Source organism: Moschus berezovskii, chromosome 15, assembly GCF_049115385.1.
Source record: "Moschus berezovskii isolate FMDL1 chromosome 15, NW_MosBer_1.0, whole genome shotgun sequence".
Lineage (NCBI taxonomy): Eukaryota > Metazoa > Chordata > Mammalia > Artiodactyla > Moschidae > Moschus > Moschus berezovskii.
In genome coordinates this window covers 16,337,863-16,362,053 of record NC_142474.1, presented here as the reverse complement: position 1 = coordinate 16,362,053, position 24,191 = coordinate 16,337,863, and the positions used below count along the sequence as shown (strand labels likewise).

General features: G+C 45.7%; 1 protein-coding gene across 1 annotated transcript in view; it reads left to right on the top strand.

Annotated features, from left to right (window-relative positions):
- LBP (lipopolysaccharide binding protein) overlaps positions 1-19,288 on the top strand; it is a 34,188-nt gene extending 14,900 nt beyond the window's left edge. The window contains exons 6-15 of the mRNA XM_055425659.2: positions 515-578; positions 3,071-3,162; positions 4,235-4,411; positions 6,276-6,335; positions 9,249-9,416; positions 10,913-10,980; positions 11,616-11,658; positions 14,483-14,546; positions 15,549-15,625; positions 18,011-19,288. Coding sequence (XP_055281634.2) covers positions 515-578; positions 3,071-3,162; positions 4,235-4,411; positions 6,276-6,335; positions 9,249-9,416; positions 10,913-10,980; positions 11,616-11,658; positions 14,483-14,546; positions 15,549-15,625; positions 18,011-18,055 — 858 coding nt within the window. The 3' untranslated portion in view covers positions 18,056-19,288. The remainder of the gene's footprint in view (positions 1-514; positions 579-3,070; positions 3,163-4,234; positions 4,412-6,275; positions 6,336-9,248; positions 9,417-10,912; positions 10,981-11,615; positions 11,659-14,482; positions 14,547-15,548; positions 15,626-18,010) is intronic.
- Positions 19,289-24,191: the final 4,903 nt, after the last annotated feature.

The window sequence follows — 24,191 nt, the reverse complement described above, 5'->3', positions numbered from 1 at the left end:
CCATTGGCCTGTTGTTCAGCGTTCAGCAAGCAGAGCAAGCTTGGACTCGGCAACACAAGGACTATTGATCCATCCAGCTAATCTGTTAAGAAGTATCTGCATTAAGTATACACTTATTTGTGTGGTTATTGCTGCTTACTATCTAATTCTGCTGTCCAATTCTAGACCCTGAGAGACTAGGGCTTCCCAAAGGAATAGGTCTTTCATGACAGAGTTTCAGGCAGTGCCTCCAGCCACGTTGCCCCATCCGGCTGCATAGGCAATTACCCAGCTCTGATTTCCAGTCCTGTGATGGACTTTAACAGGCTCAACTGGATCCTATTGGGGTCCACGTGGGGGCAGATATGTTTTTGATCATTTCTATTTTCTCGGTACCTGGCACATCATAAGCACATAAATTTTTGTAGAATCAGTGACCAACTAGCAAAGATGTGAAATGGGACTGAAGCAGTTAGCACAGGGCCAGACCAAAGTCAGCAAACTCACTTGGGCTTTCTTTTCCCATATTTTTCAGATTTGCGAAATTATTCAGGACTCGGTGACCTCTGAGCTACAGCCTTATCTCCAAACTCTGCCAGGTAGGGCACTCCACCCATCCTTGATTTTCATTAATTTTTATAAGTACATACATTAATATGTACCTTATGAAACCTTACATGGAGCAGCAGTGTTTAAAGTAAAAATTAAAAGTCCCCTTTCCTTCCCAAATTTTCTTCCAAGAGGTAAACTCTGTTTTGAGTGTGTACTCTGTTATTTCCTTTGCATGTACAAACATAAATATACACATACATAAGCATATGAATATACATTCACATGGGCTTCCCTGGTGGCTCATCAGTAAAAGAACCCACCTGCAAAACAGGAGTTCAATCCCTGGTCTGGGAGGATCCCCTGGAGAAATAAACTCCAGTATTCTTGCCTGGGAAATGCCTGGACAGAGGAACCTGGCTGGCTACAGTCCATGGGGTCACAAAGTGTCAGACACGACTTAGCAGCTAAACCACCAACACCACCATACGTTCACATATGTGTTCGTTTTGTTCATGAATATATGTGAATGTGCGTAATTATGAATATAGACATTAGTCTGTAGTAGTAGAGACATTGTTCTTCTGTAACCTGTTACCTTGGAGATCTTTTTCCATCAGTACATATAAACTGATCTGATTTTTAAAAGCGTTTTTGTGGAAGTCAGTACAGAGAAAAAAGTGCTCAAACTGTAAGTGGAGTTTTTAAAATTTTTTCACAAACTGAGCACACACACTTATCAGCTTCCAGATCAATATACAGAACATGACTGGCCTTTCAGAGTCCACTCATGTCTCCTTCTGGCACTACCCAGCCCTCAAGGGTGACCATCCTCCCTACTTCTTCCAGCAAAGATCAGCTTTGCACTTTGTACATGAATGGACCTATACAGTAATCACAGTCTTTTATCAAAAGCAGAAGGCTTTCTCTGCTCAACTTTAAAATATGAGGTCACTCCATGGACCTCCCTGGTGGTCCAGTGATTAAGACTTCACCTTCCAGTGCCGGGGGTGTGGGTTCAATCCCTGGTTGGGGAGCTAAGATCCCACATGACTTGCAGCCAAAAAACCAAAACATAAAACCAAAGTAATATTGTAACAAATTCAATAAAGACTTTAAAAATCGTTCACATAAAGAAAATCTTAAAAAAATAGTAAAATATGAGGTCAATCCATATTGTTCCGTATTGTGAGTTCATTCACTCTCCTGCTGTGTCATCCACTGTGTCCATGTCTTTCCTTTTTTTTTTAATTTGGAGAATAATTGCTTTACACTGTTGTATTGGTTTCTGCCGTACAACAACGTGAATCAGCCATAACGTCTCTCCATTTATTTATCTAAAGACCTGTTGAAGGCCATTTGGGTAGTTTCAGTTCTAAATCATTGTGGATAGTGCTGCTGTGCATATTCTAACTCATATGGACATGCATCTTAGGGTATATACGCAGGAGAGAAATTACAGGTTCCTGTGATGTGCCTAGGTTCAGCCTTACCAGATCCTGCCAAACAGGTTTCCAAAATGGTTCTATAGACCTTATTTTTTTTTTGGGGGGGGGGGTCATGCCACTCAGCTTGCAGAATCTTAGTTCCCCAATCTAGTGATCGAACTTGTGCCCCTGCAGTGGAAGCGTGGAGTAACCAATAACCACTGGACTTCCAAGGAAGTCCCTAGACTTCATTTTAATAACTGCACAGTATTTTATCTTACTGATGTGTCTCCATTTATTTAATGAACCCCCAGCTGCTGGACAGGTATGTTTGTTGTCATCCTTTCCTATTGCCAACAGCGGGACAGAGAGCATCTCATACCACCTCTTCACCTAAATGTTTAAGTGTACCTGCAGAACAGTTCTCTACAAGCAGAGGCCCCAGATCTAGTCTACACAGGTAAAGTTGGCAGGGACAGTCCCTAGACACTTGGAGGTGTTCTCTGATGCCTTCGCCCCCAGGCCTCCACACTCACTGCTGACCCCCTTCAGCAGAGACCCACATGGGCACAGATGCCCCAGCGCATGGGACAGAGAACTCCTGCCCCCCAAGGCCTTGGTGGGGGGAGTCTCTGGGTCCTCTGAACGTGGCCTCACCTTCCTGGTTATTTGGTTGGTATTGGTAGGAGGCTGGTTTCCTTGAAGATCAAGGTCTTGGTTATAAATTTGAAGAGCAATATCTTCGGTTGGAGAATTTTCCCTTTCGTATGTCTGCCTTGGTGTGAAGTTCTGGGTATGGAGGGGCTGCCAGACCCGAGCTCCTCCTGTGCTCAGGCTGTGCGTGTGCATGTGTGTGTATGTGTAAGACTCTGGAAACTGCTCAGGTTCAGGGCTAAGCACACCAGTCCCCTTGCGGCTAAACCATCAGTGAAACAGAAGAAACCATGTCGTCTCCTTCTTGGTGAAGGAGCTCTTTGCCCCAGCACTGGGCTGGGTGGAGGGTCTTAAGGTGGAGAGGCTCTGGAGACCTCTGCAGAGAGAGTGTGGTTCAGCCAGAGCCCTAACCACTTCTGCATGGCCTGCCTCCTAATTCTGTCCTTCCCCCTGGTTCACAGTCACAACAGAGATTGATCATCTCGCTGGCCTTGATTACAGCTTAATGGGGGCCCCTCAAGCAACAGCCCAAACGCTGGATGTGAAGTTCAAGGTAAGGGTCCTGGGTCAGGGGCTTGAGTGGGTCCAACCCCAGTGTGGCATTCCCTCAGCACATGGTTCCCACTGTGTCAAGGGCAGGGCAATATGGAGTGGTGGGGAGTATTCCCAGAGCCAGGATCCTCCCATGGTGTCTTACATCACTTAGGCCTTGAAACTTCCTTCCTCCCCCACCCCCTGCTCCACTCCTTCACCTATCCCACCATGCAGGTGAGATTAACCAGAGCTGGCCCTCGATGGCATTGAAGAGCTGGCCAAGAGGTCCTATAGGTTAAAACACCAAAGCTTCTGGTGAGTGTTTCATTAGGGGATCCTGGACATACACTTTGACCCAAAGGAAAGCATCTTTTTTTAAAAAAAATTTTTTTTATTGGAGTATAGTTGATTTGAGTGTCCCATGTAACTCTAGTGATAAAGAATCCACCTGCCAGTGTGGGAGACGTGGGTTCAATCCCTGAGTCGGGAAGAGCCCCTGGAGGAGGAAAATGGCAACGCACTCCAGTATTCTTGCCTGAAAAATTCCATGGACAAGAGGGGCCTGACAGGCCCCAGTCCATGGGATCACAAAGGTTCAGACAGAACTGAGTGACTGAGCACACACATAGATGATTTACAATCTGTGTTAGCTTCAGGTGCGCAGCAAGGTGAATCAGTTACAGATGTACATACATCCACTGCCTTTTAAAGATTCTGTTCCCATATAGATCATTACAGAGTGCTGAGCAGAGTTCCCTGTGCTATATGGCAGGTTCTCGTTAGTTATCTGTCTTATATATAGCAGTGTATATGTGTCAGTCCCAGTTTCCCAACTTATCCCTTCCCCTGCCTTATCCCCTAGTAACTGTAAGTCTGTTTCTTACATCTGTGACTCTACTTCCATTTTGTAAACAAGTTCATTTGCATCATTTTTTTTTTTTAAGATTCCAAGGAAAACATCTTTAATGGTGGAATTTCAGGCAGTGTCTCTAGCCTGTGTTCCCTCATCAGACTCTATAGGCTCCTAGCCCAGGTGTCTTGCACTGGGATAGACTTAGAAAAGTTCAAATGGATTCTCTCTCTCTCTCTAGGGAGAAATTTTTAGCCGAGATGACCACTCCCCAGTTGCCTTCCTTGCTCCTGCCATGAACCTTCCTGAGGAACACAGCCGAATGGTCTACTTTGCCATCTCCGATTATGCCTTCAACACCGCCAGCCTAGTTTATCATAAAGCGGGATTCCTGAACTTTACTATCACGGATGACATGGTGAGAATCACCGCAGAATAGCTCTCACAAATGACTTCGTCACTTGGTCTTCCTTCCTCTTCCCTTTCCACCGATTTACATTAGTGAAATAGTAAACTATAACTCAGAAAAAAGATCAAGAGCGGGAAAAATATGTTAGCACAATTTCCCTTTTCACTTTGGCAGCCAGGAAGCTCAAAGTTCTTTCTCCATTATAACAATTGTGGAAGATTTTCTGGCTTGCTTGTCTATGTTTTACTTTTCCCTCCTGTCTAGATCCATTATCTGTGTGTGTGTGTGTGTGTGTGCTGGGTCTTCCTTGTGGCACACAGGAGCTTCTCTAGTTGTGGAGCATGGGCTCTAGATCACATGGGCTCAGTATTTGTAGCATTCAGGCTTAGTTTTCCCATAGCATGTGGGATTTTAGTTCCCTGACCAGGGATTGAACCTGTGTCCCCCGCATTGGAAAGCAGGTTTTTAACCACTGGACCACCAGGGAAGTCCCTAGATCTGTTGTCTTCATGCATATTTTCTTTCATCCTGATGGTTTGTGGAGTTTTAAAGATATTAGTGAATGAGGCAGGATAATAGATAAATTCATGAACTGATAAATTCATAAGGTTTCATAGAATAGAAAATAAAGACCATGTTAAAAGTAAGGCACAATTATGAAGACACAGGACCCATCAATTTTTTTTTTTTTAAATCACAGATCTGTGTGGGTGCTTCTCGTAGTCAAAATGGAAAGAGTACAGGATTTAGGGATTCACAGGAAAAAGGAGAGAAAACGTCGCCTAGCATTTACCTCTAAAACAACTGTCTCCAACGTGGCTTTGTATAAAGGTTACTACATTTTATAGTGATCACATCATGAAAATTTCTTTCCGTTTCTTTCATACTTCTGGATTTTAGGCAGCTATTTCTTAGAGCTCTTTGTAAAAGCTGAAGCCTCGTGTACCATGTCAGGATGGTGGAGGAAGCACAATGCAATCCAAATTGGATGGTCCAGCCAATCCTGATAATAAATTGGAGACCAGTAGTGATGGATGGAGTGGCATTTGTCCTTTGAATGATTTCTCATCCACGCCAGGGTCATTTACCTCTCTTGTCATATTTGAGTCACGCTTCCCACCTGTGGTACAGACCTTTCCTTCAGGGAAGGGATCACAGTAGCTGTGTTTTACTGGACACCCACTATGTGCTAGGCCTTGGGCTAGATGCCTTATATTCACCATTTCATTTAGCCCTCACAATAACCCAGTAAGTTGGAACTATAATTATCTCTGGGACTTCCAGGTGGCACTAGTTGTAAAGAACCCACCTGCCAATGCAGGAGACGTAAGAGACGCGGGTTCAATCCCTGGGTCAGGAAGATTCCCTGCAGGAAGGCCTAGCAACCCACTCCAGTATTTTTGCCTGGAGAATCCCACGGATAGAGGAGCCTGGTGGGCTACAGTCAATGGGGTCACAAAAGTTGGACACAAATGAAGCAGCTTAACACATACACACACACACATACACGCACACACATAATTATCTCCATTTTATAGGTGAGGAAGTTGAGGCTCAGAGAGGGAAAGGGACTCAGCTGTGATTACATAGTAACAAAGCCTAGAGTCAAAACTAGGTCTGTGAGACTGCAAATCTCACTCTTGTGGATCCTCTGATTGAGTCCTGCATGTCACCTCCGCCCCAAGGAGAGTAGCCAGGACCCCAGGGATTCATGTGCTCACGGTGAATGAAGAACAAGCATCTCGTCGTTGCCATGGTAACCGCAAGCAGTCAAGAAGCTACATTATTAAATACCCGCCCACTTCGCCATCTCTCTTCAGACCTATAGCTCTGGCCAGAGCACCTAAAACTTCTTTGTGTCCCTTCGTTGCAGGTTCCGCCTGATTCTAACATTCGACTGAACACCAAGTCCTTCCGTGCCTTCGTTCCCAGGGTAAGGCTTCCCTTAGCCCTCAGGGTGCAGGCTGAGCCCCCAAAGCCTTCAGGGGCATTCTTTAAAACCTCCACCCTCCTCTCAGCTTGAGCAAGAGCCAGAAGGCCCGCAGCAGGGTCCCCAGTGAAGGCTGGGGTGCTACAGGTTTCCCTTCAAAGTCAAAATGACAGAGGCCCAAACCCTGTGTCTCCTGGGACCACAGGCCACCCAGTCTCTTACTGATGATCTCTGACAATCCCAAGGAATACTGACAAGCCTCACAGAATGTACCCCAATTAAGGACACCAAGCAATTACAGAGGGTGCAGTAGGGGTCAGGCCCTGTTCTTGGTGCATTACAAAAATTATTTTTTGAATGGATAATAAATTCTCATGGTTCAAGATTCAAAAGACCTAAAAGATTATAGAGTGAAAATTCCCATCCACTCCTATCCCCTAAACATCCAGTTCACACCCCAAATCTGTCAATATTATCAGATTGCACACACCCTTCTGGGGAGATTCTGTGTATATACGAACAAATGTTATTTGTCTTTCCTCTGTTTTTTTATGCAAATGGAGGTATGTTTTACACACCAGTTTTCGCCTTACTTTTTCCCCTACTGTACCAGGAGATGATTCTGTATGGGTAAATAAAAAGCTTCCTCACTCTTGTTTTCCTGGGAATCCGGGTCTGCCATTGTATTATGGATTGACCATATTTTGAGAATCCAGTTTCCCATGGAAGGACATGTGCATTTTTTCTTTGCTGCATGAGTGACACAGTGAATAACCCTGTAGCTCTGCCATTGCTGGACTAAGCTCTTTACGTGCGACATCTCATTTAATCCCATAGAAATCTACCTGTCTTCTCCTCTACCTTCTGAGTCCCCTTAAGATGCAGCTCAGATAGGCAGTAGTGTTTAAAGTTCCTTTCAGAAGGCTTGATGATGGCTGAGAGGAATTACAATGGTGGGAAAATTGTTAAACTTCAAATACTGCAGTACCTGGGTCACCTCCCTCCGTAAGGCACCCCCACAGCAGGCCCTTTCTCTCCTTAGAACCCCACAGCAGCCCAACCTGCCACCATATTGTTGGCACTAGCTTTAGAGGGACCTTGGCCACATCCTGGCTTCAACAGCCCTTTTTCCCCAGAAAGAGGAGGAAACTCCTCCCCCACTTCCCGCTCACATCATAATCAACCTGACACAGAAGCAGCTCAGCTATCCTTCTGAGGTAAAGTGATCTACCTCCTCAACCTTCTAAACATCTCCCTTTCACAATAGAATGTAGATTTTATATTTGCATAGCTAAAAGCCTCATGGAATTTTTCCTCCACCAACTTCCCCCACTACATGGAACACTCTTGACCCCAAATTAAATTTTAATTAAACAGAAAATTGCCAGAACTTTTTAAATGCTAGAATCTAGGTGTGTCATATCTCAAAAACATGGGCATATGCAGTTATCAGAGTCGGGGGAGGGGAGCTGGGCACACAGGTTCTAGAGAAGCAATCAGTTCAGTTCAGTTCAGTCGCTCAGTCGTGTCCGACTCTCCGCAACCCCATGAATCACAGCATGCCAGGCCTCCCTGTCCATCACCAACTCCCGGAGTACACTCAAACTCATGTCCACAGAGTCGGTGATGCCATCCAGCCATCTCATTCTCCGTCGTCCCCTTCTCCTCCCGCCCCCAACCTTTCCCAGCATCAGAGTCTTTTCCAGTGAGTCAACTCGTCGCATGAGGTGGCCAAAGTATTGCAGTTTCAGCTTTAGCATCAGTCCTTCCAATGAACACCCAGGATTGATCTCCTTTAGAATGGACTGGTTGGATCTCCTTGCAGTATAAGGGACTCTTAAGAGTCTTCTCCAACAACACAGTTCAAAAGCATCGATTCTTCGGCGATCAGCCTTCTTCACAGTCCAACTCTCACATCCATACATGACCACGGGTAAAACCATTGCCTTGACTAGACGGACCTTGGTTGGCAAAGTAATGTCTCTGCTTTTTAATATACTATCAAGGTTGGTCATAACTTTCCTTCCAAGGAGCAAGCGTCTTTTAATTTCATGGCTACAATCAGCATCTGCAGTGATTTTGGAGCCCCCAAAAATAAAGTCTGACACTGTTTCCACTGTTTTTCCATCTATTTCCCATGAAGTGATGGGACCAGATGCCATGATCTTTGTTTTCTGAATGTTGAGCTTCAAGCCAACCTTTTCACTCTCCTCTTTCACTTTCATCAAGAGGCTTTTGAGTTCCTCTTCACTTTCTGCCATAAGGGTGGTGTCATCTGCATATCTGAGGTTATTGATATTTCTCCCAGCAATCTTGATTCCAGCTTGTGCTTCTTCCAGCCCAGCGTTCCTCATGATGTACTCTGCATATAAGTTAAATAAGCAAGGTGACAATATACAACCTTGACGTACACCTTTTCCTATTTGGAACCAGTCTGTTGTTCCATGTCCAGTTCTAACTAGCTCTCACCAATTGCCCAGGGAGGGGTGTGGAGTGAAAAAACTCAGTCCAACCTTTCTGGAGGAGTTTGGCAATACCTGGAAGAAGCCTTAAAAATATTCTTGCCCTTGGACTCCGCAGGGAATATATCCCCCCAAATAATAGCCAAGGGTACACAGGGGCGTAGTCATTAAAAGGCAAGACTTTGGAGACAACTTGATGCCCAATAAGATTAGATTAATTGCAGTACCCACACACAGTGGAATAGAATACAGTTCAGCCAGGAGATAAACAGTGCAGGCTCTATATGTCTGACATGGAATGATGTCCAGTGATACCTTTAAGAGAACTAGGCACAGAGCATTTTGTGGAAATTAAACCAACAGGTGGTCTCAGCTTGCTCTAGCTCCCTCCAGGTTGTCCCAGCAAACCTGCTTATTTTCTTCTCTTGACATAATCTCTTCATTCCACCCTCAGATAGCCAGACTGTACCCCAACATGAACTTGGAGCTCCAGGGAGCAGTGATCTCTGCCCCGTGCCTGAACTTCAGCCCTGGGAATCTGTCCACAACCGCCCAGATGGAGATCGAGGCCTTTGTGCTCTTGCCCAACTCCGTCAAGGAGCCTGTCTTCCGGCTCGGTGTGGTAAGGTTCAAAGCCTTTGCAAATGTTGTTGCCTTTTCCTGCTGGTTCTTCCTCGCACTGACCATCTGGTTAATTCCTTAAGATCGATCTCAACTTAAGGATCCTCAGATAGGCCTTTCTCTTCTTTTTTCCTAAGTTTATTTATTTACTTTTGGTTGCTATGGGTCTTTATTGCTACACACAGGCTCTCTCTAGTTGCAGCGACTGGGGGTTACTCTCTAGTTGCGGTGTCCAAGCTTCTCATTGCGCTGGCTTCTATTGTCATAGAGCACAGGTTCCAGGGCATGCTGTCTCCAGTCGTTGTGATGCACAGGCCTAGTTGCCCCACAGCATGTGGGGTCTTAGTTCCCAGACCAGGGATCGAACCCACGTCCCCTGCATTGGCAGGCAGATTCTTAACCACTGGACCACCAGGGAAGTCCCAAGGTTGGCCTTTTTTGATTGCCCTTATCCCTGATCTATCTTAAGACACTTTCACTTTTTTCTTATGGCATCCTATTTTTTTCTTCATAGAACTTATGTCAAGATACTTCTGTAGCTCTTTGCAGGTTTATTTACTTAATGTATGTTTGTTCCACTAAGTGAGTCCATAAGGAGAAGTCCAGATTTAACAGCTAAACAGTTACAATTGCTCCCAGATGTTGTATGTGCAATTTAATGGTTGTCATTGTTATCAAAATTGTCATCAATATATTTTAAATTAAAACATAATTTATTATTATTACTGTTGTTATTTCTTAGAGCTGAATCTTGGCCCTGAGATAGCTAGAAAGGATCCCTTTAGAGCTCTCCAGAGATAAGCCTCTGTACCTTGGTGGCTCGGACAGTAAAGAATCCACCTGCAATGCAGGAGACTTGGGTTCAATCCCTGGGTCAGGAAGATCCGCTGGAGGAGGGCATGGCAACCCACTCCAGTGTTCTTGCCTGGAGAATCCCCATGGATGGAGGAGCCTGGTGGGCTGCAGTCCATGGGGTCACAAAACGGCAGACACGATGGAGCAACAAAGCGCTGTACATCTTCTCTTGGGAGTCTGTTCAAAGCTTAATTGCTATCGTAGTCCGCCATGCCACGCTAAGTCACTTCAGTCGTGTCCAGCTCTTTGTGGCCCTGTGGACTGTGGCCCTCCAGGCTCCTCTGTTCATGGGGTTCTCCAGGCAAGAACACTGGAATGGGTTGCCATGCGCTCCTCCAGGGGATCTTCCCAACCCAGGGATCGAACCTGGATTTCCTGCATTGCAGGTGGATTCTTAACCACTAGAGCCACCTAGGAAGCCCATCATAGAGAGCAATTTCAAGTAAAAATGTTCAAGTCCAAGTTCAAACGTTTCTTAGCACCTACGATGAGCTTCCTGGTAACCTACAGTCCAGTGGGCAAGTTCCTGCTGTAACTCAGTGAGGTATTTGTTTAGAGGAGACAGCCAGTTCTCATAGTTATGCATCCTGTACATGGCAACCTCCTTCATTTAGACCTGCTTCTTTTTACTGGAATTTCCAGGCCACTAACGTGTCTGCCACTTTGACCTTCAACACCAGCAAGATTACTGGATTCTTGGAGCCAGGAAAGTAAGTCAGCTTACTGCCACGTGGGGGCGCTCAACTGGGCTCATTCCATCTGACACTGCAGCTGATTCAGTGCAGCTGGAGGAGGGATATAATTCAGTTCAGTTCAATTCAGTTCGGTCGGTCAGTCCTGTCTCCTGACTCTCCGCGACCCCATGAATCACAGCACGCCAGGGCTCCCTGTCCATCACCAACTCCCGGAGTTCACTCGAACTGATATAATTGGATCCCCCTTTAACCTTAGGGCCCACCACTTGGTGGGGAAACAAACTTAAATTTTAGTCCAACTTTTCCCCTACTGGTTCTGTCTCCGTAAACTTCCTTTCCACCATTACTTCCAAACTTCTAAAGAATTTATTGCTTTTCCTTTATCTATGAATTTTAGACATTAGCAATATTGACTTCCTGAAATTACAGAGATTGAGTTCTTTTACACTGCACACTTCCCCTCTGCAAGTATTCCCAGTGAGGTCGTATCATTGTTTTTGGTTCCTCAATAATCTTTTTCGCATTCACTCTACCACACCCTTGGCCCTATGCCTTCTCCAGTTGGTGTTTCCTTCTTCTGGGGGAGCCCCACATTAGGTTTCCCTTGAACATAATGCCCACATCTCTGAATCTTCTCTGTTTTGTTATAGGATACAAGTGGAACTGAAAGAATCTAAAGTTGGACTATTCAGTGTAAGTTACTATTGTTTTTATTTAAGAAATGATTAGGGTGATAATTTAGAGTATTTACTAAGCAATGCTTTGGCACCTGTAATAGAGAAGGAGAAGAGTTATTCTCGGCCCTAGAAATCATAGAAGTCCCTGAGGATGTGAAACATAGGGCAGAAGAACAGTTGCCTCCCAATATTAGACAGTGTACAATTAAATCATTTGGTGGACAGAATTCTTTTCATTGCAAGGGGAAAAAAGGCTAACTAAAAGTGTCTTAAGCAAAGAGGAGGAATGAATAGGATCATATACTAAAAAACAAAAATAAAAAAGCTAAGGCTTGAGGTTTCAGGCACAGCTGGATCCAGGTGTTCAGATTAGTGCATCAATTTGAAAAGGCAGGGGAAGTTATTATAGGACTATATGAAATCATGTGTGTGAAACTTCAGAAAACTGTAGCGCACTATAGAATTTAAAGAATTTTTCATGAATATTTAAAAAGAAAAAAGAACATATATATATATATATATATATTAAGAGAAGAATCTCTGTCTCTCCATTCTGCTTTCATCTGTTGGCTTCATTCTCAGGCAGGTTCTTCCCATTGGTGGAAAATTCCCAAATTTCCTGTAGTTTTACTTAAAAAAAAAAAAAAAGATCATGTGCTAGTCCTCATTGGATTATTCTTAATCAAGTGCCCATCTTTAGCCAAACATCTTGGCTGGAAATTAGACAAAGCCAATCAACCAGCATGGGCTTCACCTACACTCCCAGAACCAAGATTTGCAGTCCCAAACCACGTGGACTGAGACAGGAATGGAGCATTCCCCTGAAGAAAATAGGAATTCTATTATTTAAACAAATGGAATTGATGGCAGAGCAGGCAAAACCGAGAGACGATTTCCACAAAGAGGAAAACGTGGCCATAGGGAAACGGCCCCATGTGAAAGGAGAAAAAAGAATGGGAAGATTTGCGTGGGCCGAAACGCTCAAGGAGAGATTCCTGAAGAAGGGAAATGGGGTGATGTTCCTCCTCACAGGTCAAGGAAGAGATGGAAAGAGTTAACCTACAGCAGCTGGCTACCTTTTCACCATCCTATGGATACTGGTCCTCTCAGACCCCCTTGTACCTGCCCTCCACTGACCAGACTCTCCCTAAGGTACAAGAGGACATAAACACATAAGTGTGAGAGAGACGCTGCTCACAGAGACACCGAAGGATGACTCCTTTCCGAGAATGAAGGAAGAAGTGAACAATGGCACACTAATACTGCATCCACGCGTGGCATGTAAAAACGTGCCGTGAAGTAAATTATTCATATGTAAAGAGTCACAGAAAGTCATCCTGGGACTTCCCTGGTGGAACAGTGCATAAGAATCCGCCTGCCAATCCAGGAGACATGGGTTCGATCCCTGCTCCAGGAAGATCTCACACGCCACGGAGCAACCAAGCCCGAGCGCTGCGAGTACTGAAGCCCATGCGCCTGGAGCCCGTGCTCTGCAACTAAAGAAGCCGCCCCAGCGAGAAGCCCGCGCAGCACAACTAGAGAGGGGCCCACGCGCAGCAACGAAGGCCCAGCACAACCAAAAAAGGTATTTTAAACTAAATGAATATTTGTTTAAAGTTGTGTTCCCAACGTCGACTGTAAAAACCAGACCTGCTCAGTTCAGTTCAGTTCAGTCACTCAGTCGTGTCCGACTCTCTGCGACCCCCTGAATCACAGCACGCCAGGCCTCCTTGTCCATCACCAACTCCCGGAGTTCACTCAGACTCATGTCCATCGAGTCAGTGATACCATCCAGCCATTTCATCCTCTGTCGTCCCCTTCTCCTCCCACCCCCAATTCTTCCTAGCATCAGACTCTTTTCCAGTGAGTCAACTCGTCGCATGAGGTGGCCAAAGTATTGGAGTTTCAGCTTCAGCATCAGTCCTTCCAATGAACACCTAGGACTGATCTCCTTTAGAACGGACTGGTTGGATCTCCTTGCAGTAAAAGGGACTCCCAAGAGTCTTCTCCAGCACCACAGTTCAAAAGCATCAATTCTTCGGGGCTCAGCTTTCTTCACAGTCCAACTGTCACATCCATACATGACCACTGGAAAAACCATAGCCTTGACTAGACGGACCTTTGTTGGCAAAGTAATGTCTCTGCTTTTTAATATGCTATCCAGGTTGGTCATAACTTTCCTTCCAAGGAGTAAGCATCTTTTAATTTCATAGCTGCAATCAGCATCAACGTCGACTGTAAAAAACAAGACCTGTAGATTCATATAAATCTGGATTCAATTTCTAGAAAGTCACTTTCATTACGTGGGCCTTAATTTTCTTACCTGTGAAATGGAGGCATTAATATTAACTTTGAAGACTTATAGTGAATCCAATATATATATATATATATCATGCTCTGAGTCCTATACCTGGCACACAATGAGTGTTAAAAGTTGGGTTTCATAATTTTTGTTTCAAATTTAAAATCATTTTTTGTTATATAAGTGATTTCGGAAAACATTTTCACTGCAAAAAGAAAAATTAAATACTGAATTTGAGGCTAAGCCAAACCTTGATGTTCTTCCTAGAGGAAAGAGTGTGTAGGCGTGGTGGTTGCGTAGTCTTCCAAATTTTTCTATTGCTTTGTACACATATGAATGTGCATCTCAAAATAGTTTTATTTTATGAAGCAATAGCATGATGTTGGTATCTACCTGAAATTTGCTTTTTCTTTTTTTCAAGCCTTTTGCCATGTCAGCAGTTACAGAACCACCCACCCCCAAGGGTGGCTCTTTGTAGGTTTGTTGGTGGGCAAGATAGTACATGTGGTTACGGTGTACCTCTCCTGTTCTCCACTAGGTGGAGCTGTTGGAGGCACTGCTCAATTATTACCTTCTCAACAACTTTTACCCCAAGATCAATGGTAAGAATCACTATGGACTTTTCTAAGTCAAGAGTGGACACTGCTCTTCGGGGAAAAGAAAGCTGGAACCAGGGCTCTCCTGCAGGCTGCATGATCTGGGCGAGTCACTTATCCTCTCAGTTTCAGTGGCCTGTCTGTGAGATGGGAGTGTTGAAGTCTGCCTCATCTTCACGGTTCTGAGGGCTGGGGACACGGGCAGTTTGGGGAGCACAGGAAACCTCCTCCTAAGAGAGAAAGAAGGGCTCACAGAAGTGCCCACACACACCCTGAAGTGACAGGTGGAAGACTGAGAACCAAGTTAACATGAGAGCACAAGGCAAGGCGCGTGCATGCTGTCGTGTCCGACTCTTGGCGACCCCATGGGTTGTAGCCCGCCAGGCTCCTCTGCCCGTGGGAATTCCCAGGCAAGAATTCTGGAGTGGGTAGCCCTTTTCTTCTCCAGGGGATCTTCCCAACTGAAGGATCAAACACACGTCTCCTGTGGCTCCTGCATTGGCAGGATTCTTTACCACTTGAGCTACCTGTCCACCTCTAAATTTACATTTCCCAGTCAGTTGCCAACTCCTTAGTCAAAAACTAAAGCTTAAAGACCTAAACCCTCTTTCCAGGAGGCCCTGCTTCATTTGGCTGCAGTAGAAAGCAGGACACAGGTAGGCGGCCAAGAGCAAGTACCCACTAGCTTCTTATCATGAGTGGACACTGCCCCATCCTTGCCTCTACCTCCACAGAGCACCGTGGCTGAGAGTTCAGGCTCCTGTCAGCCTGCCTGGCATCAAGCTTCAGTTCTTCCACTTTCTAGCTGTGTGACCTAGCACAAGTTACTTGGCCATTCTATGCTTCAGTTTCCTTATCTGTAACTTGAGAATAGTAATCCCAATCTTTGGTTATAATTAAATGGGAATATACTGTGTATGGAGTTTGCAGAGAGGAACTTTTTTTGGTAAAATTTTCTCCATAATTATTTACTAACCAATCTCCCAACGTTCTGCCTCTACCCTCCAGATAAGTTGGCAGAAGGCTTCCCCCTCCCTCTGCTAAAGAAAATTCAGCTCTACGACCCCATTCTTCAGATCCACAAGGTCAGTGGGTTCAGGGGGCCTCTGAGGATTTGGGGATGGGATTGGTGAGCTTTCCGGGTTGGCAGGCTATAACTCAGGGGGTGGGACCCAGCCCAGCCCTGCAACTGGGAAAGCCTGGACAGGGGTGGAACAATTTGGGGTCAGCTGGGATGTCATGAAGACATCCACATGTCCTTTATAAGTGGCAACTAATAAAGTGTCCTTTATTAGGGCAGGAAGGATTTGACACAATCTGTGTCACAACTTTTCCACCCCCACCCCCACCATGGGTGACCAAGGGGAACCTCAGGATGAGCTCATTTTGAAAATACAGCAGCCCTAAACATACCAACAGTTCAGGTTCTGAAAGGCATTTTTACATTTTTGAAATTTCTCATTTCTTGGGATTTCCCTAGTGGTGCAGTGGTTAGGACTCAGCACTTTCACTGCTGAGGGCCCATGTTCAATCCCTGGTTAGGGAACTAAGATTCTACAAGCCTCATTGCATGGCCAAAACATAGAATGGAATAGAATGGAATGGAATGGAAAGGAATAGAATAAAGTGGAATAGAACAGAATTTCTTCTAATTACTTAAGTGGAAGAAGTTTGTCATGGATTCATGTTTGGTGTGCTGACCCTCATAAACCCATTGCCCCACCACACCCACAGCCTGACTTATGATGTCCTTCCTTCCAGCCTGTTGTTTTCTCTAAGCACTTTTTGAAATTGTTTGTTTTGGATAGTTGCCTTGCTAGCTCTGACTTGTTTTTTTCTTCTCTTTTTTTCTTTTTGTTGCAATTGAGTCTCCTCTCCACCTGTGTTGAATACTGTCCCAACCATGCCATGAACCATCATTTATAACTATTTGAATACTGAGGAATATGTCTTATTCTTCATTAGACTCTCCACTATTCTGGCCGAGCATTTTATGTGCCCTCGGTGCCCCACGGTTCAGGTTATCTTTCTAGAACCGCATCTGTGAGGTGGGATGACTGGGTTAGCAGCTTTGTGAGCATTTAAGGACATACTGCTTTGTGCCTGATACATAGTCAACATCCAGCAAATAACAGCTACTGAACAGAGTGTCAGGCAGCAGAGTGATCAGAAACACTGAAACAGACATCACCTGGCACATTTGAAAAACAAATGTCTGGAGCCCTTTTGGACCCAGAGCTAGTCAACATCCAACCCTTATTGAGAGTTTGTAAGGAGTGCGACAGATCATTGTTGAAAGCAAGGGCTGAGTGACAGTTCACTCAGCTGGCCTCAGTTTTCTCCTCTGTCAAATGAGGTGTAGCCCAAACCTCACTGGGCTCTTGTGAAGATTAGAGCTTTTAGCTGTTTGGCATAATGGAAGTCATTAGAAGATTTGTTAGATTGACCCTTAAGCAACATGGGTTTGAAAGTCCCCAGATTCGCTTATATTCAGATTTTTTTTTCAATGAAAAGTGAAAGTGAAAGTCACTCAGTTGTATCCAACTCTGCAAATCCATGGACTATACAGTCCATGGAATTCTCTAGGCCAGAATATTGGAGTGGGTAGCCTTTCCCTTCTCCAGGGGATCTTCCCAACCCAGGGATCAAATCCAGGTTTCCCACATTGCTGGTGGATTCTTTACCAGCTGAGCCACAAGAGAAGCCCAAGAATACTGGAGTGGGTAGCCTATCCCTTCTCCAGTGGATCTTCCCGACCCAGGAACCGAACTGGGGTTTCCTGCATTGCAGGTGGATTCTTTACCAACTGAGCTATCATGGAAGCTCTTTTTTTCCCCATAGTAAATACTAAGTTTTTACGCCATCTGCACAGCTAGTTGAATCTGGGCATGCTGAACCACAGATGCAAGGAAGCATGGGTACAGAGAGCTGACTGACTGTAAGCTCTACATGGATTTTCCACCCATGGAGCATCAGCGCTCCTAACCCTCATTGAACAACTGGTCAACTGTATATATAATCACACGCATTCGAATTTTGAGGTCAACTCTGCCAATGTGTTTTCACCCCAAAAACCAGGGAAAGAATTGGATTTTGCTCTGAGTTCAGAATTCCCGTGCCGTAGGTGATGGAGACTTACGAGGGGGTAGGAGAGTAAACCCCAGCAGCTCACAGTTTTGTGTTATTTGCCAAGGAGAGAGAATTTAGGTGACATGAAGGACATTTATGAGGTCTGCCAGAAAGCAGCAGCTTGGGAAATGACAGATAAATTGCCACCTTAGAGAAGGTAGCCGGCAAAAGCTGTGCTTTATGGAGACCTTGGGGACAGAGACACACGCTCGATTTATGTGCTGACCTGGTTTCTGACAGAGCATGTGCTTCCCCAGATGTAGGCCTCCCTTTAAATCAGAGATGCGTCTTTTTGGAGTAGAGGATGCTTTCACCATCCCATCCTGTCTTGTCTCTCCTAGGACTTCCTGTTTTTGGGGACCAACGTTCGGTACCTGAGAGTTTGAGGGCAAGGTGAAAGACAGGGCTTGGAGGCCACAGCTGGATCGCCAAGTTGCATTTCCAGATGTGCAGCACTTCCCTGGAGATTCTGGGAAGATGAAGACGTCTCTGTTATCAGCCGTGGGGACCTGGCCTCTGCCGCTACCCTTTCAGCAGGGGCACCCACGCCCTCTCTGACTCCAGACTTTCCTTTCCCACCAGAAGAGACCATCCTCACCCACCAACCTGTCCTATCTTTAAGGGCAGCCGCTGTCTTTTTTATTCACCGCCAAATCTGTGCCTAGCAGAGTGCTGGCACTTAGTAGGTCCTCAGTAAATATTTATTGAATGGCTCAATGAAAGAACCACCTGGTACTTCAGCTGAACTGCCGTACCACCCACCCTCTGCTACCTAAAGGGTCTTTGGATGGTCAGCTCCTTTTGTGGTCTCCAAGGATGAGCCCTGACTGCATTCTCATTTCTCAGCACCGCTGTTGTGGAAACCTCCATGAGGGAACATGGGATTTTGATCCCTGCCCAGCCCTGGAGCTGGTGCTGATGCTGGCTTTCTCAGGCACTTTTCTATCTCAGTTCACGGACAGTTCATGGGCTCCTTTCAATATGCCCCCCTCCTTCCCTCCCTCTCTGCCTGCTACAGACAGAGGAACCAGGGGATCTCCCAGAGCAAAAACTCAGCCTCCCGCTGCTTTTCCTGCATTGAAACTGGTGTAAATTAGGAGGAAATGGATCTGTCTAGGTTTTGGGTCCAACCCAAATATAAAGCTCATTCAACTGCTGTTTATGAGTCTCAAGCCTGAAGGAAGAAGCCGTGATTTCTGATTACTGAACAACCTACCTTTGATCAGACTTTACCAAAGAGTCATTTACAAGTTATATAGTTGGGCCCCCAGGGACTGGGATTCAGAAAGCTTGCTGGATATTTTTTTAATTGTGTTATTGAGCAGATGGATGGAGCTGCCGGCTAGCAGATAATTCACAGGGAATAGACCCATTCACCCTGTGTGTGACAGAGATGAACTCCAAGTTGGGATGATGCACTGTCACCCAGCCGGCGGTGGGGTAAGCCATGGCTTCACCTCATCCTTTTTGTGCACTTGTTCACCACCATCATCCGCCCCAGTGATGGACTGTGAAGGGCTTGACTTCATCCAGCATTGGCCAAGTGGACTTGGGCAGGTCCCTTTCCCCTTTCCCCCACTTTATCCTATAAAATAAGGATGTTAATAATAGTATCAATGACCCAGGACTATTATAATGAGGATATTAGTTGATCCATGTAAAAGGATTTATTTTAGTCCTACTGGGGATTCAGTGATTATTGCCTGGACATCCTTACTAAGCATCTCCTGTTTGTAGGCCCAGAGCTGGCCAGCACAGGGAAAGGAGAAGCAGCACAGACCAGCTCCGGTGCCTGCTTTTCAGAACTTTGTCTTATGGTGGAAAGGGTCAGTCTTGATCCCAACACACTTGCTCTGGGCCCCAGGGCAAGGGCTCTCAAAGTCCTCACGTGTCAAATTTGCTGGGAACCCCTCCTTGCATGGTGACTAGGGACACAGTGGGTTTATGTCCAGCTTCCAGGGGTGGGGGAAGAATAGGGTATAACCAGGTCCTGGTAAACAGCTGATGCATTTACCACCTGCCTTCCTCTGGGCTCCGTGGAAGCAGACTCTGAGACAAGGAGGTGGGGACAAGTAGTTTATTGGGAAGAGGATCCCAGGAAGTAACCAGCAGAGGAGAGGAAGTGAGTGGAGAAGGAAAAGCAGGCTTTAAACTCTAAAGTTCAAAAGATTCATGACCAAACCAGTTTCCACCTTAATCCACCCTGGGACCCTGGGAGCCAGTGTTGGACCCTCCCAGAGGATCCACCCAAGGACCAAGGTTGCCAGGATGCGGTACATCATCTCCCATCTGTCACTGGTTGAGGGGATCTCTTGGAGGACATTAGTTCTCCGGTTCTTCTAGTGTAGACAGAGTGGGCTCTGGCACTCGTAGAAACCTCTCGGGCAAAGAAACATAAGTGCCAGCAAGTAGAACTCAGGTTGGCATGACTGACTAGTAAGATAGGTGGGGACTGCATATGGGCCCAAGCTTCTGGATGTGATATGCGACTGTTTGCCACATTGCTTGTAAAAGCCATGGGTTGGTCTCCCCTGCATATTTTAATTTTTTAACGTTTATTTGTTTGGCTGCACCGGGTCTTAGTTGTGGCATGTGAACTCTTAGTTGCAGCAGGTGGGATCTAGTTCTCCCAGCAAGGATCGAACAGAGGCCCCTTGCACTGGGAGGGAGGGATCTTAGCCATTGGACCACCAGGTATCCCTCCTCTGCATATTTTTAAGAAACTCAGCCTACTTTGCAAGCAAGTCCTCATTTCATAGCATTCTAGGTTATTCCAGGGCATTCCAAGGAATGGCTCCAAGAAAGGACTTGGGGAAGCCCAGTACTTGATGAGTGTGGGTCAACCAGGTTTGCTATGAGACAGGGGAAACAAGCACTTATTTATGAAAGTACAAAGAATTTCTCATTCACAAAGCAAGGAAAAGCCATTTTCTACCCAGTGAGACTAAACACATTCACTTAGTAGCAGAGCCTCAAGTTAGACGGTCATCGTGTCTTGCTGGGGTGGCTCCAGAGCCAACATTGCCAGCCCTGGGGTCCTCTAGCAGGTTCTGACACCCTGAAGTCTGACTATAGATATGCAAGTATCCTCAGCATCTCAACCTTGAGACAGCATATGCTAATATTAACAGTCAGAAATCTGGGCTATCGAAGAACCATCAAGAGACTATAGAAGAACCACTGATAGCCATTGTGCTATAGACTTCACCCCACGCAAACTAAGATGCCACCCTGGAGATGCTCTTCCTAGCTACGAAGGGCCTCTTCCCCTCTTCACTAACTTCCCAAGAGCCCTCCTACAGCCTCACACTGATCCATATTTGTGTACACACCCAGACAACTTCCCCTTTCTTAAAGATGCATTGGATTTCCTGGTGAGGATGAACCACAATTTTTTTAACCAACCCACTATCAACTGGTCCTTAGGTTGTTTCCAATACTTGGCTTTTATAAGTGAGAAGCCCAACTCCTCATTTTAACTGAAGTCCAGACGACAGAGGATGAGGTAGTTGGATGGCATCACTGACTCAATGGACATGAGTTTGAGTAAGCTCCAGGAGTTGGTGATGGACAGGGAAGCTTGGCATGCTGCAGTCCATAGGATCGCAAAGAGTCGGACACGACTGAGCGACTGAACTGAACTGAGCACTTACCCAAAAACTTACGTGAGATTTCTGAGGCCTTACTGTAGGCAATGACAAAGGCTTGACCTGACAGGCCTCGTGGAGGAAAACTACCCTCCCCACGCCAGTCTTGGCGCCCAGTCAATTCACTGCAGTCCCCAGGGGAGCTGCAGAGACTCAGACACCCTGGCTTGGCATGCACCTTGCATATGTGCATTCCTAACCCAGAAGCCTTCATTCCTAAGTCTCTTTACCTGAAACCTCGGGCCAAGGTCTTTAGATGCCTCTGCCAAGGACCCTATCAGAGAGCGAAGCGGGGACCCTTGAAGACTTTTCCCTACAATGACTCGTTGTTGTTGTTCAGTTGCTAAGTCTCCTCTGACTCTTTTACAACCCTATGGACTGTAGCCCGACAGGCTCCCCTGTCCATGGGATTTCCCAGGCAAGAATACTGGAGTGGGTTGCCACTTCCTTCTCCAGGGAATCTTCCCAACCCACAGACGGAACCCACGTCTCCTGCATTGGCAGCTGGATTCTTTACCACTGAGCCACCAGGGAAACCCTTAATGACACATGCTCAGTACTTGTCCACTCTCAGCACCCTTCCCACTCCCACCCCCTGGCTCAGGGTCCAGAAACCTGCCAGAGGCTTCCGTTTGGGGATCCCCATCAATGAGATGACCCCAATGTCTACACCAATCCCCCTGCCCCACCTGCACGCTGTCCAGTGGAGGAAATGGAACAGGGGCATTGGTGCTTTCTCTGGTTTGAGCCTCTTGCTTATATTTTGGGTTGAGTGACTAAAGGCTTCACTGTGACTTTCATTTGGGCTTGTTGTTGCTTTAATCAACTACACTGACAGCCCAGGTGGCAGCCCAGCTCTCCAACTCAGCTGAACTCATGACAATAAATAATATTTCAGGGAATAACCTTATCCATACATTATTTCTTATTCATGCATCCACACATGTTCAGGAGCCAGCTCATCCATGAAATAAATGTCCAGAAATGGAATTCGGTCATTTAAAGAGAGTCTTCCATCAGTTTAGCAGCTGGGTATTTGCTCTCAGTCTCCTCTTCACCCTCCCTGCTCTTCCTGAGTGTACAGAAGAACGGGCTCCCTCAGGATCACAGCGTTTGCTTGAGGAGGGTTGTATAGTAAAGAATTCAACTTGGCTCAGAGAGAGGTCTGGGCTTTGTTCTTCTGGGGACTAGATCCCTCACGCCATGAGGCACCTAAGCCTACACACCACAGCTAGAGAAGCCTCCAGGTGCCACAACTGAGACCTGAGACAGCCAAGTAAATAAAGAAAAGGGGGGGCTCTCTAAGAACGCCTCCTGACAAAATCCAAGTATGGGCAAGAATGTGCAGTAACGGGAACACTCATCTGCTGATGGTGGGAGCGTAAGTTGGTACAACCATTGGAATGACCTACTACAGTTGAACGTGGCTATGCCCCAGCAATCATACACCCAACTGAAATGCCCTCATATGTTCACCAAGGACACTTACTGGTGTGTTCATGTACACTCGTCATCACAGCCTCCAATTGAAAATGACCCAAATGTCCATCAGCAGTGGATGGACACAGGGTGAAATAGTCACACAATGGAATATTACGCAGCAATGAACACAAAGGAACTTCAACTGAACATTTATATGCCAACAACTCATTTAGCCACCCCATTTACAGTCCCTCTCTCAAGAAAGCTATGTAACTTCATTTTCTGGAGGGGGGTGTGTCTCACTGCACAGCTTGCAAGATTTTGGTTCCCCAACCAGGGATTGAATGGGACCACAGCAGCAAAAGCACTGAGTCCTAACCAATGGACCACCAGGGAATTCCCAGTAGCTTCATATCTTTGGCTTCTCTATTGGTCAGTTTGTAATTTCAGAAATTACATCTGTACTTTTGTTTCCTGCTTTGTCAACTATATATAGATTGCATCTCTTAATTTCTCTTTACTCACAGTGACCTAGGACCTTTCTGAGCCCAAGTTTCCTCAGCTGAAAAAGAGCAGATGGGAAAGAGTCTAACTTGATAGCTAGTCATGAATCCATTTCTCCTTCTTCCTGGGTGCATAACTGTTTCCCAGCCTCCCTTGCAGTTAGATATTACCTTGTAACCAAGCTTTGGCAAATGGAATGTGAGCAGAGGTGATCTATGCCACTCCAGATGTAGCCCATAAACACCCCCATATGAGTCTGACTCTCTCTCTCTCCCCCTCCCCCGCCCCCAGCCAAATGTTCACACCCAAGGTAACTTGAGATAAATGTCCTGAAGGTGACAGAGCCTGCAGCAACCTGGGTCCCGGATTGATTGCTGGGTCATGAACTTCTGGTACTATGTGGAATAGAAGTGGCGATTAGTGGTCATCTTGCCTTATTCCTAAGGGAAAAGCTTCCACTGTTTCACCACTGGATATCTCTGGAGAGCTTTTCATATATGGCCTTTATTAGGTTGAAGTAGTTTCCTTGTTTTCCTAGTTTGTTGGGTGTTTTATCATGAAAGGCAGTTGAATTTTGTCACGTGCTTTTTCTGCATCTACTGGGATGACCATGTGATTTTTATCCTTCATTCTGTCAGTATGGTGTTATTGTCATCTGTTGAACCATCCTTGCCCCACACAGGTAAATCCCACTTGGTCATGTTGTATGATCAATTTAATGAGCTGTTGAATTTGATTTGCTAGTATTTTGTTGAGGATTTTTGCATCTATAGTCATCAAAGATATTGGCCTGTAGTTTTCTTTTCTTGTACTGTCTTTGACTTTGATATCCGGGTAACACTGGCCTCACAAAATGAGTTTGGGAGTGTTCCCTCTTCTTTAATATTTTGGAAAAGTTTGAGAAGTATTGGCATTAATTCTTCTTTAAATGTTTGGTAGAATTCTCAGT